The sequence below is a fragment of the Mchenga conophoros genome, linkage group LG11 (assembly GCF_057382185.1).
Source record: "Mchenga conophoros isolate Kocher_MC1m ecotype Shallow Benthic linkage group LG11, M_conophoros_male_GT1.1, whole genome shotgun sequence".
Lineage (NCBI taxonomy): Eukaryota > Metazoa > Chordata > Actinopteri > Cichliformes > Cichlidae > Mchenga > Mchenga conophoros.
Window position 1 is genome coordinate 29,515,270 of NC_140536.1, and position 12,187 is coordinate 29,527,456.

The 12,187-nt window shown below is 43.8% G+C and overlaps 1 protein-coding gene across 6 annotated transcripts in view; it reads left to right on the top strand.

Annotated features, from left to right (window-relative positions):
• Positions 1 to 12,187, top strand: part of creb5b (cAMP responsive element binding protein 5b) — a 35,089-nt gene that overhangs the window by 21,570 nt on the left and 1,332 nt on the right. For 4 of the 6 annotated variants that reach the window (XM_085292347.1, XM_085292349.1, XM_085292348.1 and 1 more), the window contains exons 8-9: positions 10,260 to 10,589; positions 11,840 to 12,067. In XM_085292347.1, coding sequence (XP_085148473.1) covers positions 10,260 to 10,589; positions 11,840 to 12,067 — 558 coding nt within the window. The remainder of the gene's footprint in view (positions 1 to 10,259; positions 10,590 to 11,839; positions 12,068 to 12,187) is intronic. The other 2 variants (XM_085292345.1, XM_085292346.1) reach the window with 2 other exon arrangements.

The window sequence follows — 12,187 nt, forward strand, 5'->3', positions numbered from 1 at the left end:
AAGTGAGAGACTAATTGTGTTATCCGGGTGCGATCTCCAGCGTGGGTTTCATAAGCATAGATGGGGTCTCTAATGTCTCCAATATCCTCGCCCGGGCCTGGTCGATAAATACGGCCTCGCTATCGGATAACTGGGCCATGATCAGGCCCATGTGTCCCCTGCGACGATCTCAATCCGGCTCTAATCGCATTACCCTGACCATGTTGACTTTCCGCCAATGGGAAATCTTCGCACTGTAACCCCACACCTCGGAGGAACGGATCTGGATGCACTCTTTGTGCTCAACGTTTACATTGTGAGAGCAGAAGAGGGGATTGAGTGGGACTTTGATAGACATGAAGGAAACGGACAGACAGGCAGAATAGGCAATAGAATTAAAAGGCGAGAAGCAATATTGATATACTGCAAGATCAAACAATGAATAAGAAGGGAGAAAATAGAAGACTTCTTAGGGAAAAGTAGAACCAGTTTCCTTTGTCTTTTCATGTTTGTGCATGCATGTATGGCCATATGGGTGAGCTTGCTGCTGTTTGATATTTTGTGGTAACTGGAGGCATCGGTAGCAGGATTATCCCTCCCCTGTCAGAGAAAGCATGCCCTGAGCCTGGGCTAATGAAGGCTAATTGATTTTGTGGTGGGCCAGAGCAGTAGGGAGGCCTGTCTCTGGTGTAAATAGTTAATGAGCCAAAGGACTGCTGTGGCCCCTTGGGGACTCATATCTTGCTCTAAGCTCTCTGTTTGTGCTCTCTGGGCTAAAGACTGTATCTGCATCAGTGCCCATCTTTGTTCTTCTGATTTTCTACTTAAGTGCCATCATTTAAGTGGTATAGCAAAGCTTGATGGTGGAATAATTGATATGTTTTTTTTTCTTAATGCTTTTAGTTTGTTGCCTGGGAGGGTTGCTGGGATTGGAATGTTTTATTAGTTTTAGCTCAAGTGTTTTTTTCCCCCTTCTTGTTGTGAGGGACTGGGTGCTCTTGGTGCCGGGTGTGGTTGAATTCTGCTCTGTTGTGGTCTGGGGAATTGAATAGTGAGTGTTGTGTGCTGGAGCTTGTGGGATAGTTGACCCTCGCAGCGTGGAGGAAACGCAGTACAGAGGAGGCCAAGTTCCACAGCATGCTGGCCAAAGCATTACATCACCACTCCTTACGAGCGCACGCACACACACATATATGCACCGCGTGTGGACCAGCACTGTGTCATCTTGCTTGTACAAATAGCTGCAAAATCATGCACACACGTGCACCCACACATGCATGTACAGGCAGCCAAGACTACTTGAAAAACGACTGACAGATGAGATGCACACACAGAATACATGCATGCCTATAAAGGAAAACTGTAAAACATTTCTGAATACTTGTACTGTTTTCTACTCCCCACACCTACACCCCCAACCCACCCCAACCCTCACACACCACAGACCCCCTATGCTTAAATTTTGATATTTTTGTTCATGCAATGAAAGGTAATTGCTATCATTTTTCATCTGTAACAAGAAAAACCCAAACAAGCCCTTATCAAATTTCCCCTAAAAACAAACTCGAGTCTATGAATGCCCGCTGTGGCGCATGGCTCATGTCAGTGGCACTGTTTTCAGCATGGTGCACTTTGGCATTGTTTTATTGTGTCTTTTAACTGAGTCCCATGCTTTCCACACATCCTGACTGCTTGCTAATTTCAGAAAGAGGGGCCTTGAAAGGGCTTTGTGCTGGTGTATGAAAATGTGTTATTTATTATCTCCCAATTATCTATTGTTTATATTGTTACTAAGGACAATAAATTTGTCACTAAGCATCGGGCTAGGTGCTGAGATTTTTATGTGGTAAACAATACTATATGTTCTTTCACTGCAGCCTGCTTGGCTGTGGAGCTGGCACTAGATTGGTGGATGACATAATTCCTGGCATGCTCTAAATATGCTCCTTTTTACTTGAAGGGGGGGAGGGGGGGCAAGCAGTGCTTCTCTTAAAGGAACATTTCATAGCACACAGGAGGGCCAATAATCAAAGTATTCCACGTGCACTGATGTTGAGTTTTCATTTCACTTGCACAAACCTTGCTGTTAGTTCTTCAGGGTAACTCTTTCGTACATGTTCACTGTTTAGCGAAACGCTTGATCTTTAATCCTGATAATCCAAATACTAGTTGCAATTCAGTAACTGCACTGCACTGCACCTATTTTGCTCACAAATTCCAAAAAAGTGAGGCAGCTGCAGATGTTACAGTTTTCATCTCTGCCATGTCATGATTGATGAAATGATTACCTTAGTATAAAATCATTTGTAAGCAGTTAAACCATTAGCATAAACTGTAACCCTGTTATGTGTTCCATTCATTTTCTTTCACCATAGTAGGGGAGCACCTCTGGCAAATTCTCTTGTTGTGAGGAGGAGGAGGAGCAGTACACACAATGAGAGTCTAACTACAGGTTTTGTAAGCAACATCTGTATGAATGGTGGCATTGTCGGGGTATGATGTCACTGAGCAGAGACGCTGAGCTAAGAGCACAGCTGAATCTGCAGACTGCTTGCGTTAACTCTAGCTTGTATGTACATTGTGTGTGTTTGTATGCATGGTCATGATTGTGTGTGTAAATGCCTCTTTTTTCACTGCACTGGCACCCCGTCTGGTACTCATTGTCCTTGGAGCCAAAACACATCTGTGGACAAAGTGGGCTAAAACAAACCATGAAGTCAGAGTTTGCATATGGTTTGTGATACAGATCAGTTATATGCATATGTGTGGTTAGTTAAGTAAACGTGGAAGATGTGCAGTCAACTAGTGACAGGGTACAAAGGACACATAGAGAGAAGGTTAAATATTTTGGATGCAGCAGAAGTTTATATGACTAGTGGTGGTGGTGGTGGTGGTGGTGGTGGGGGGGGGGGGGGTTCTACAGAGATGAGTCCTTTTAGCAGCGTAGAGTGTGACGCAAGAGCTGCTGGATCAGTGCAACTGCCACATAAACCAGAAAGGAACTTCTGCTTCAGTGCGACTAAAATTGTACTTGTGAGATAGATAGATGAATCATCAAAAACCTCACAACACCACAATTTATCACCTTTTTCAACTATAAAATATGCCTGCCAACATCTGTTTACAGAAAATCCAGAAGAAAACATGTTAGATAAAAGTTATAAATTGATTTCCATTCCACTGAATAAACCCAGCCAGAATTTTGGTTCCCAGGATTCTCTGTTGGATGTACTTTCAGCTGAGCCGATTTAACAAAAGTTTGCTCGGCCAACATTATCTCAGATTGGTGGTGAATTAGATGAGCCCTCTTGTTATCAGTATTTTGATAGTGTTTTAATGTCCCTGTAAAATCGCCATGGAAAATATTGAGATACTACGCTATGAGTGAGAACTCAACAAAACAACTCTATGTTTATATATATGTGTGTGCGTGCGTGTGATTGTGTTATTGTAAGATTATATTTAGAAAACTCATATTCACATTTGAATAGTGAGTGAGCGTGGCAGGAGGAATGAGTAATGTGTTAGTTGATGAGATTTCCTTCCCATTCTGTACCATCGGTTAGTTAGAAAACGATTTAAAGGACAAGTTCATGAAATTTACGTTTCATGTCTATTAGTTTATCGGTCTTTTAAGGACTTTACACAGTGGTGTCTGTGAGTGTATTAATTTTATTTATTTTTTTATTAAATAGCACTTTTTAAAATCAGAGAGCTTGACTATAAGAATAGAGACAAATTACAGCAGAAGCACGTGCACAGTTACAACAAAACAAAACTTTGAAATAAAAGATTTTACCTGATAATTCAAGCACAAATCCACTTTGTAAATACGAAGGGTCTTGAGCTTTGATATAGAACACAACCCCCAAAATTTGCTGACCTGATTCTTAGGGAACAGATCCACAGTTTGGGATCCTTTCTGTTTTCAAGGTACAGCCGTACTGACGCATATTCATCTTACAACGTGCATGCATCCATACTTTTACCACTTTATAACCATTAACAGATACTTTTGGAAATGCAGCTGATCAAGTTTTAGGTTAAAAACTCTCATTACAAAACAGTGACAGAGAGTTTGTTTTCTGATTGTCATTAAAATGAAAAAAACCCCACATTATAGTTCTGCTCATATACCTTTGCGTCGGTACACATTTGTCATCACCATAGTTTTCTCTGATGATGGATAGTGCTCAAAGCATCACTTGCTTTGAGACAACAGCTGATCTATGATTTCTGCTGCCATGGCTGTTTTATACTAATGTGTTATATTTCGCTTCACTTCCACTTCATTGTGGGGCCAATCAAAATAAATGCATTAAAAAAAAAAATAATCTATTTTTATACTTTTTTCATTTCTGTTTGTCTGTTTTTGTGTTGTTGTGTTTTCTAGAAATAGCTGACCTTTTGCTTCATTTTTACCCCAGCGCTCATGTGACCAGTGTATGTGAATGGTGATATATGTGTAACTGTAAATGGAAAGTATTGTTGAAAATGTGCTAAAGTGCTTGCCTGGGCAAAGGATTGGTGTGAAAGCTTGTGCAAGGTACTACTAGTATGATTGAGGGGCTGTAGGGGGCCTAGCAGGAGTAAAACATGTTCCTGGCTCATAATACACTCTGAAGCAAGATCAGCAAGCTTTATGGAAGAGGAGGAAGCTTCTGAGTAGTTTTGTGTGTGTGTGTGATTGTGCGCTTCTATGTTGGGTTGAGTTTTCGTGACAAGAGTGGCGTTGGTGGCACAGAGTGTCGCATCTGTTTGTCTTTGGATGACTGCTTGTTTTTTTTAGGTGTGCTGATGGGTGGTGTATGTGAAGGCCATTTGGTTATGGTTCAGGGCCTATGAATGGGAAGGGACACAAGCAGAGCCAAGCTTGGGTAAACCAGCTGCCATCAACACTGCGTGATCCAGACCGGACTGGTCCAGCCACCATTAGCACTCCTGGAGCCTGAGCAAAAAAAACAAGACACTCACACCAAAATAACTTTAACTATGCTGAGGAGGTGATCTGAATCAGACAAGTTCGTGCTTCATGTTTTCAACAATTACTTCTTGGAAATTTTGGCATGTCGAAACACAAGTGGCTTCTCACACCTGTGGGTGTATTGACAGTGCGGGTAAAGAGGGGCTATTTATTATCAGAGAACAAGAACCAAAACTCAAACCATTAATAAAAAAAAAGCTATTGTGAAAGATTTGTAACGGCCAAAATACACTAACATTAGAGATCTGATATTTTAAACATCTTTCAAACTACATTTGATTCCACTTACGTTTATCGACACAATGACTCGTGATGCCTCTTTTAATCCCACAACTTAAGAGTATGTAAGTGTTTAGCATTGTATTCATGCTCTGTCTGTCTCTCTCACTCAGGGGCATTGTCTGTATTCAAGATTGTGACAGTGGGTGTAGTGATAACCATGTAGGCTGCACTCGAGCAGGGCTTTACAAGAGAGGGAACAGTGGGGATATGCAGACTGGAGTCAGAGGCCCATCCATTAACTTGACAGGCTGCAAAAGCTGCCAAGAGTATGAGCGCATGCTTTGGAGCACACTTCTCAGTGGGCGTGTGTCTTGCTGCACCCATACTGCCACGGTTCCTCCGAGCACCACCGGAACGTCTGGCCCTGGCTGAACAGTCAGTCTATGTCCATCTCCATGTCTGTGTCTGGAACCACAGGGAAGCTCTGATCAGCTTGGCCCAGAACCTGAGAGAGGAGAGAGGGGGCGATATTACAGCCCAGCACTCCCATCAGACTGTCTGCCTCACTGTTCCCTGAGGAAATCAGTTTAACAGTCCCCAGCTCTTGGCAAGCAGAGGGAGAGGGGGTGGAGGAAAAGGCAAGAGGTGTGTGTGTGTGTGTGTGTGTGTGAGAGAGAGAGAGAGAGAGAGAAACAGAAAGAGGAGAGAGAGAGAGGGGGTGGTAGATGTTACTGCCTCTCTGGGTGAGAGGGAAATCTAATAAAATTGAACTAATGGGGGTATGGGCTTTTTAGGGGACAGAGAGTGGGTTTGTAGACAGGCACTGGTGGGTAGTGCTGGCGGTGGAGATGAGGAGGATGGAACAGGATCCGTGGAGTGCTTGGCGAAGCAGCAGAGCCAAACTCCTGCTTTCAGCTGCAGATGGTGAACCCGGGTCGGGTTTAGAGTGCAAGGTAGGGGGGCCGAGGCATATATAAAATACTCCCGGAAAGTTACAGCTTTGATATATTATGCAATTAGAAATGCTGTGTGCTTACTCACGATCACTGTGCTTGCCTGATGTTAACAAAGAAGCTGACAGTGAGAGACAGAAGCTTTAATGTTTCTCTGCGGACCCTTAAATGTGAAGCGAAAGAGCACCATTTCAATCTTTGATCTTTTTGCAGTTGAACTGTGACTCCACAGACTGATCAAATCTTTCAAACCTACTGTGAGGCGCCAGAGGGCCACAGGTCCCCTGATAGTACAATGCTCCACTTTTAAGGGGAATAAAAGTGCTCACCCTGACCTTGCTAGGTTTGATTTACCCATCCTTAGGCAGGCGTGGTCTCTTCCCTTTGTACCTGCTTCATGATCATGGTTTCTCCTCCCAGGGTTAATAGACATGAAGTCATCTGGTGAGCAGAAACCTGAGTGTGTTCTCAGGATGTGCCCAGAGCACTCACAGGGACATCACTCAAAGCCCCTGTGTCAGAGAGGACACAGCCATTAATAAATATCATTAATGGATGATCACCTGGTATCCCTGAAACCACATAAATGAGAGAGGCCTAAAAAAAGGAGAGGGAGTGGAGAGGTCAGGGGGCAAAGGTCTGAGAGGAGATAGCTCCCCTCTGGGCAAAAGATGGCTGAATCAGGGATGGTGGAAAATCAATAGCACTGCTACTTTCAGTATACTGTCAGAATGCGTGTATTTATGCTGCTACTATATAAAAATTATTGTGAAGGAAGCTGACCACTTTCTAATGGTGTCACGGAGACTTCATTTTCCTGTTGCAACTTGGCAGCAGGGCAGACGGTGGTAGAACAGGATGCATACCGTCCCATCTTTGAGCGCTCTGCACAGCCGCAAGCTAACACCTGCACTGATTTAATGACTGTTTTCTGTGGCAGCCATGTTGCTGCAGGAGAAATGTATATGTTTGTGTGTGTGTCATTAGAGTAAAATGCACATGGTGGTTAAGTTCTTGTGCTTAGCACAGTCTGGGGAAATACAACCATGTGTTAAAGAGTCATTAAGGGGCTGATGAAGGTGTTTGAGAATCACAGCCTGCTCATCATCACTCTGCTAACGTCCCTTAGTTGCGTCACTGTGGTTCTGGATACAAAGACTTAAGTTTTGGCTGAGCTGGGTTTAACTGAGCTGTGTCTCGACTTCAGATGCAGGAGAGGTAGACACTTGTACAGAGCTAGCTTCAGGAATAGGGTTATATCACGGTAAGGGTTTTCTCTTTTAACTGTGTCCTTTTCTTTAAACCTATCAGTTTAAGGTGGTGCATTTATATATTCATACTGCCTATTTAAAGAGCTGGATTTTCCATTATTCATCATGTAAGTGGGAAGGTCCTGCCAGCTAATCCAGTCAAAGAGAGTGGTTTAATTTCTATGCGTGTACTAAAAATTTAAGTTGTATGTTGTCAAGATGTTTCTGTAGTTCTTTGATTGATTTTGTTATGTGTAATAGCTATGCTGTCTCTGTTGAACTGTATTATATTAACTTGTGTTGCATTACATTCAGTTACTTTTGTACTTTGTTGTGTATATAACCATCGCCACTAAGGCTTGTGCATCGGCCCCTTGGCTCTTTGACCTGCAGTCCCTCTGTACTTTGACACTCGCAGGCCGCTTTGAATGCAGGCTAATTGAATTAATATACAGATAGTGCCAGCTGGACAGCTCGCTGAGACGCTGACAAATGACTAAATGCTGTTTCAGGCTAATGGTGTGTGGGGAAGAGACACTGGGATCCATCTAATCTCTTCCCACCTCTAGTCTTTGTCTCTCTTAATACTCCCCTTCACCATTTATGCTCTCTGTCTTCCACCTGGCGTCCTCCCTTTCTAGAAGGGAGTTTCAGTGACACCAAAAGAGCATCTTACCGGCCATCAGCTTACTAAACGTCTTATAGAGACTACAAAGGTAGACATGCTGCCAGCAAACTCCTCTGGCTTTTATTCATTTAGGTGATTCCCTGCTTGAGTGGCAGGAGCTTGCCAGACCTTGATTGGTTTTCTCTTGCACAAAAGGCGTGGGTCTCACCTCTCTGGTTCATACTGATCGACTGCAGGCTGCAGGGAAGGTGCTCAGTGAGAGCTGTCAAACTCAGAATTCATCCTGTGATGTACAGAAGATGTCCTTGTCAACACTGGTGACTATGATTGATCTGTAAGCACTTTAAATCCCTTTTCTGTTTCAGCTGCATGTCAATTAGCTGTCGTGTTTTAAGATGTTATTTCCAGATAGCTACCCTTTGCAGATTGTAACTATTTGTAGTGTTTGTAGTTTATATTGCCAGTGTGTGAATGTGTGTGTGAATGGGTGAATGACTGAATGTAGTGTAAAGTGCTTTGGGGTCCTATGGACTAGAAAAGCGCTATACAAATGCAGGCCATTTACCATTTTACCATTTATAGTGTGTTAAAGAAAGTCAGAGACTTCTCAGTGCATCAGTAAGACTCAGTGTGACTATGATGCCGCTGACAGCTGCAGGCTTGAAGACACTCGCTGTGTGTAGACTGTGGTATTTTAACCCATGTCTCTCTGGTCACAAAAAGGAAGGGTTGTGGCCCCTGAGAACAATTCTTAGAGGTTTTGGTGAAGGCCGTTAGTGGGGTTAGGGTGTGATTATATTGGTTTACGATGTGTTATCTATGACATTAGAAGTGTAGAAGTTTAAAATAACATTCATAGTGAGGTACAACAGATAAAATCTCGCGCTTCCAGAAAAGTACCTGCTTCAAAGTGTCAGGCATACCTTTCTGTGACAAACAGAAACTATAGTCAACTAAAACTGGCTCGACAAGGTCATAAATTCACTGTGCCGGTTTCATGTGCAATTCTCTGCATCCCACACTGTCCGTAGAAAAGACAACTAACTCCAAACGCACACACACACACACACACACACACACACACACACACACACACACACACACACACACACATAATGTGTAAATATGGTAAAACACAGTCACTTTTTTTGTTCCCAATCTTCTAAAATGATTTATTGGACTGTGCTGCCTTACTACTTGTAAAAAGCTTTCCACTCATAGACAGTGTGAGTGGGAAGTGAAGGGATGGTGTTGTGCTCTGCTTATGTCCTAGCATTGTGATCCAGACCAGCTGGATGCCATTCCCTATGGGAATCATGAATGTGAAGGTTGTTAAAAGATATGGAGCCTTGGACTTACTGACAGCAGCTGGGAGAAGGGGGAAGGGAGCAGAGAGGAAAAAGAGAATACTGGGAAAGGGAAAAGAAAACGTTGTGGAATTCACAACAGTAGCCTTAGACACAATGTCTTTCTTTTCATTTTTGCTGCTAACTTTTTACTAAACATGTCTCAGGAGATCAACTGTAAAAGGAATAATTAATTTCCATGTATTTTAGTGTTAGTGTTTTAGTGTAAAAAGGTTCTTCATTAAATAAGGTTTTGCAACCTGTTAAAAGCTATTAAACTGTAAATATGTCATGCATTTTTTATTTATGTCTAGGTTTGTGCTGGGTTTTTGCGCTTGCGGTCGTCTTTATGCGGTGCCCAGAAAAACACACTCTAGTGGAGAGGTGCATTTGGTAAACATGAGGAACACAAGTGCACTTTTAGTGTGCTTCTCTCTGGTTCTCATCTCAGACTGCTCAGAGACACCGTCTCAGTCAGTGCTAAGTAGACCACACAGTTAAAGCAACAAACCTGTTGCTGGGTCAACAGTAAGGGAGCGTTCTGAGGTCTCACACCTTACCGGCGATCTCATCTCACCAGCAGAAATGCACAAACAAACACACGTGCTCCATAAGAGAGAGAGAGAGGGGCTGTTGTGAATATGAAGAGCAGGGACCGGTGGGATGCAGTCATGAAAGGTAAAGAGCAAGAATGACAGGACTGAAGGAGAGATGAAGGACAGCCTAAGTGGCTTTGACTTGTCCTGCTGACATGTGGATTTATGAAGCCATTTGTCACGTCGTAGTCTGCGCTTAATCATCACACTGATGGAGGCGAATATGTACAAACATAATGACGACATACTCCCAGAGATTTATATTAAATGTTGTCTTTGGTGTCCACTTTGTCTCCTTTAGAGGCTAAAGGCTGCACTTTCACACCACCCCGGTGCCATCGCAAACGGCAACATGAACTCCATGGGCCACATGATGGAGATGATGTCATCACGGCAGGACCAAGGCGCTCACCATCACATGCACTCGCACTCGCACCCGCACCAGCACCTGCAAGCCCCTCCGCACGCATACCAGCACCACGGACACCACCACCACAACCAGGGCCACGCTCAGGGTGGACACCATCACCCGCAGGGACACAATCCCCATCACAACTCCCACAACCCCCATCTTCATCCTGGGCACCCACATCAGACATCACCGCACCCTCCGATGCACTCTGCTTCACAGGTAAGCAAATCGTCTCCCCGAGAGAGCTGAGAAGCTTTTAGGCAGCCCAAAGGCAAAGCCACAAGTTCAATAACACATTAACTACACTCCATATTAAAATCACTCACACAGCTAGAAGTCAGCGTGTATGCAGCATGACTAAAACAAGCCAGTCCTTTGGAAGGCTTTTGAGTAGTTTTGAAGTCAGCTATTAGTGGTTTAGTATAGAAGCATGGCTAAAATGATGCTTAGAATTCACAGCGAGTGAGTGGATGAACGCATTTTCCCTTGCTGCATCCTTAATAGCGAGTTTCCTGGCACCCGGCGCAAAAGTATTTTTTCCTTTTTGTTTGGTCAGCTACAGGTCAGTGTTGGATGCCTGCCATGGAGAGAAGGGGTCACGAAGAGTTCAGAAACGGTTACAAAAGGATGTTCAGGACTGTCTTTTGAAAACTTTGCTCCACTGCACCAACCACTTGCAATTATGTAGTCACGGCATGCTTCAAGCGCAGAAGAAGTTTTACAAACCAGAGGAACAGATAGCCTTGGCTTATAGTTCTGGGACGTCTTATCTGTGAATATACCTGTTTCAGTATTAACTGACAGTATTGCTCACGGCATTAAAAAAAGAGGCATTTTGTCCTTGCGTTCTTTGAAGCCTTTTTGCAGCACAGAGTGCCACATCATGAAGTGCATTTCACTATATGTTTTAAATGTACCATTAAAGCTTTAAAACAACATTGTCTGTGTGTGCAGCCGCCATTAAAGTGGCGTGCATTTTCCATGCTTCTCATAAAAATGTAATGTTTTGAAGACTGAAAACACTTGACCTAGCCAAGTATATGTCAAGATTTGTCAGTGCATAGAAATGGGCCTTTTGACTGCGTCTGGTGGTGTTAGTCTGAGTGGAAGTGGGCGTTGGAAAACTGCCTCCTGACACCTCTTTAACAAGGTGGGCAAGCTAGTGAATCAGCCCAGTCAGTTAGTCAGTCATTCACTCCTGACACCCACAGCCCAGCTTCTTAAGGCACGCGGTACAAGCAGATGTTGTTTTTGGGGAAGTTGCCAGACATAAAATACCTGCAGGAAGTAATGTATATATTGTTGTTTAGAGGCAGGAGGCTCTGAGGCAGCATAGCGGCTGCAGCAGACAGCTGACTGGCTGCTTTCCAGCTGTGTCAGGATGCTTACATATGTGGTCGGATCGTGGCAGGCAGGCGCTGCCCCATCGGGGACATCAGTAATGTTAATGCCATTTTCCCGTGATTCAGATGTCACCTGCAACCCAGCAGATGCAGCCCACGCAGACGTTGCAGTCTCCGCCACCCAGTGGTGGACGGCGCAGACGAGTAGTGGACGAGGACCCGGATGAACGTCGGCGAAAGTTTCTGGAGCGAAACAGAGCGGCTGCAACAAGATGCAGACAGAAGCGAAAAGTTTGGGTGATGTCATTAGAGAAGAAGGCAGAGGAGCTCACACAGACCAACATGCAGCTTCAGGTAAAAACCAAAAAAATCAAAAAACACCTTTAGAGCCTCTAAATCTATGTACAGTAACAACTGCAACTCAGGGCCATCACCATGGATTTTGATTTGTTTATATTGGGTAATATGACCTGG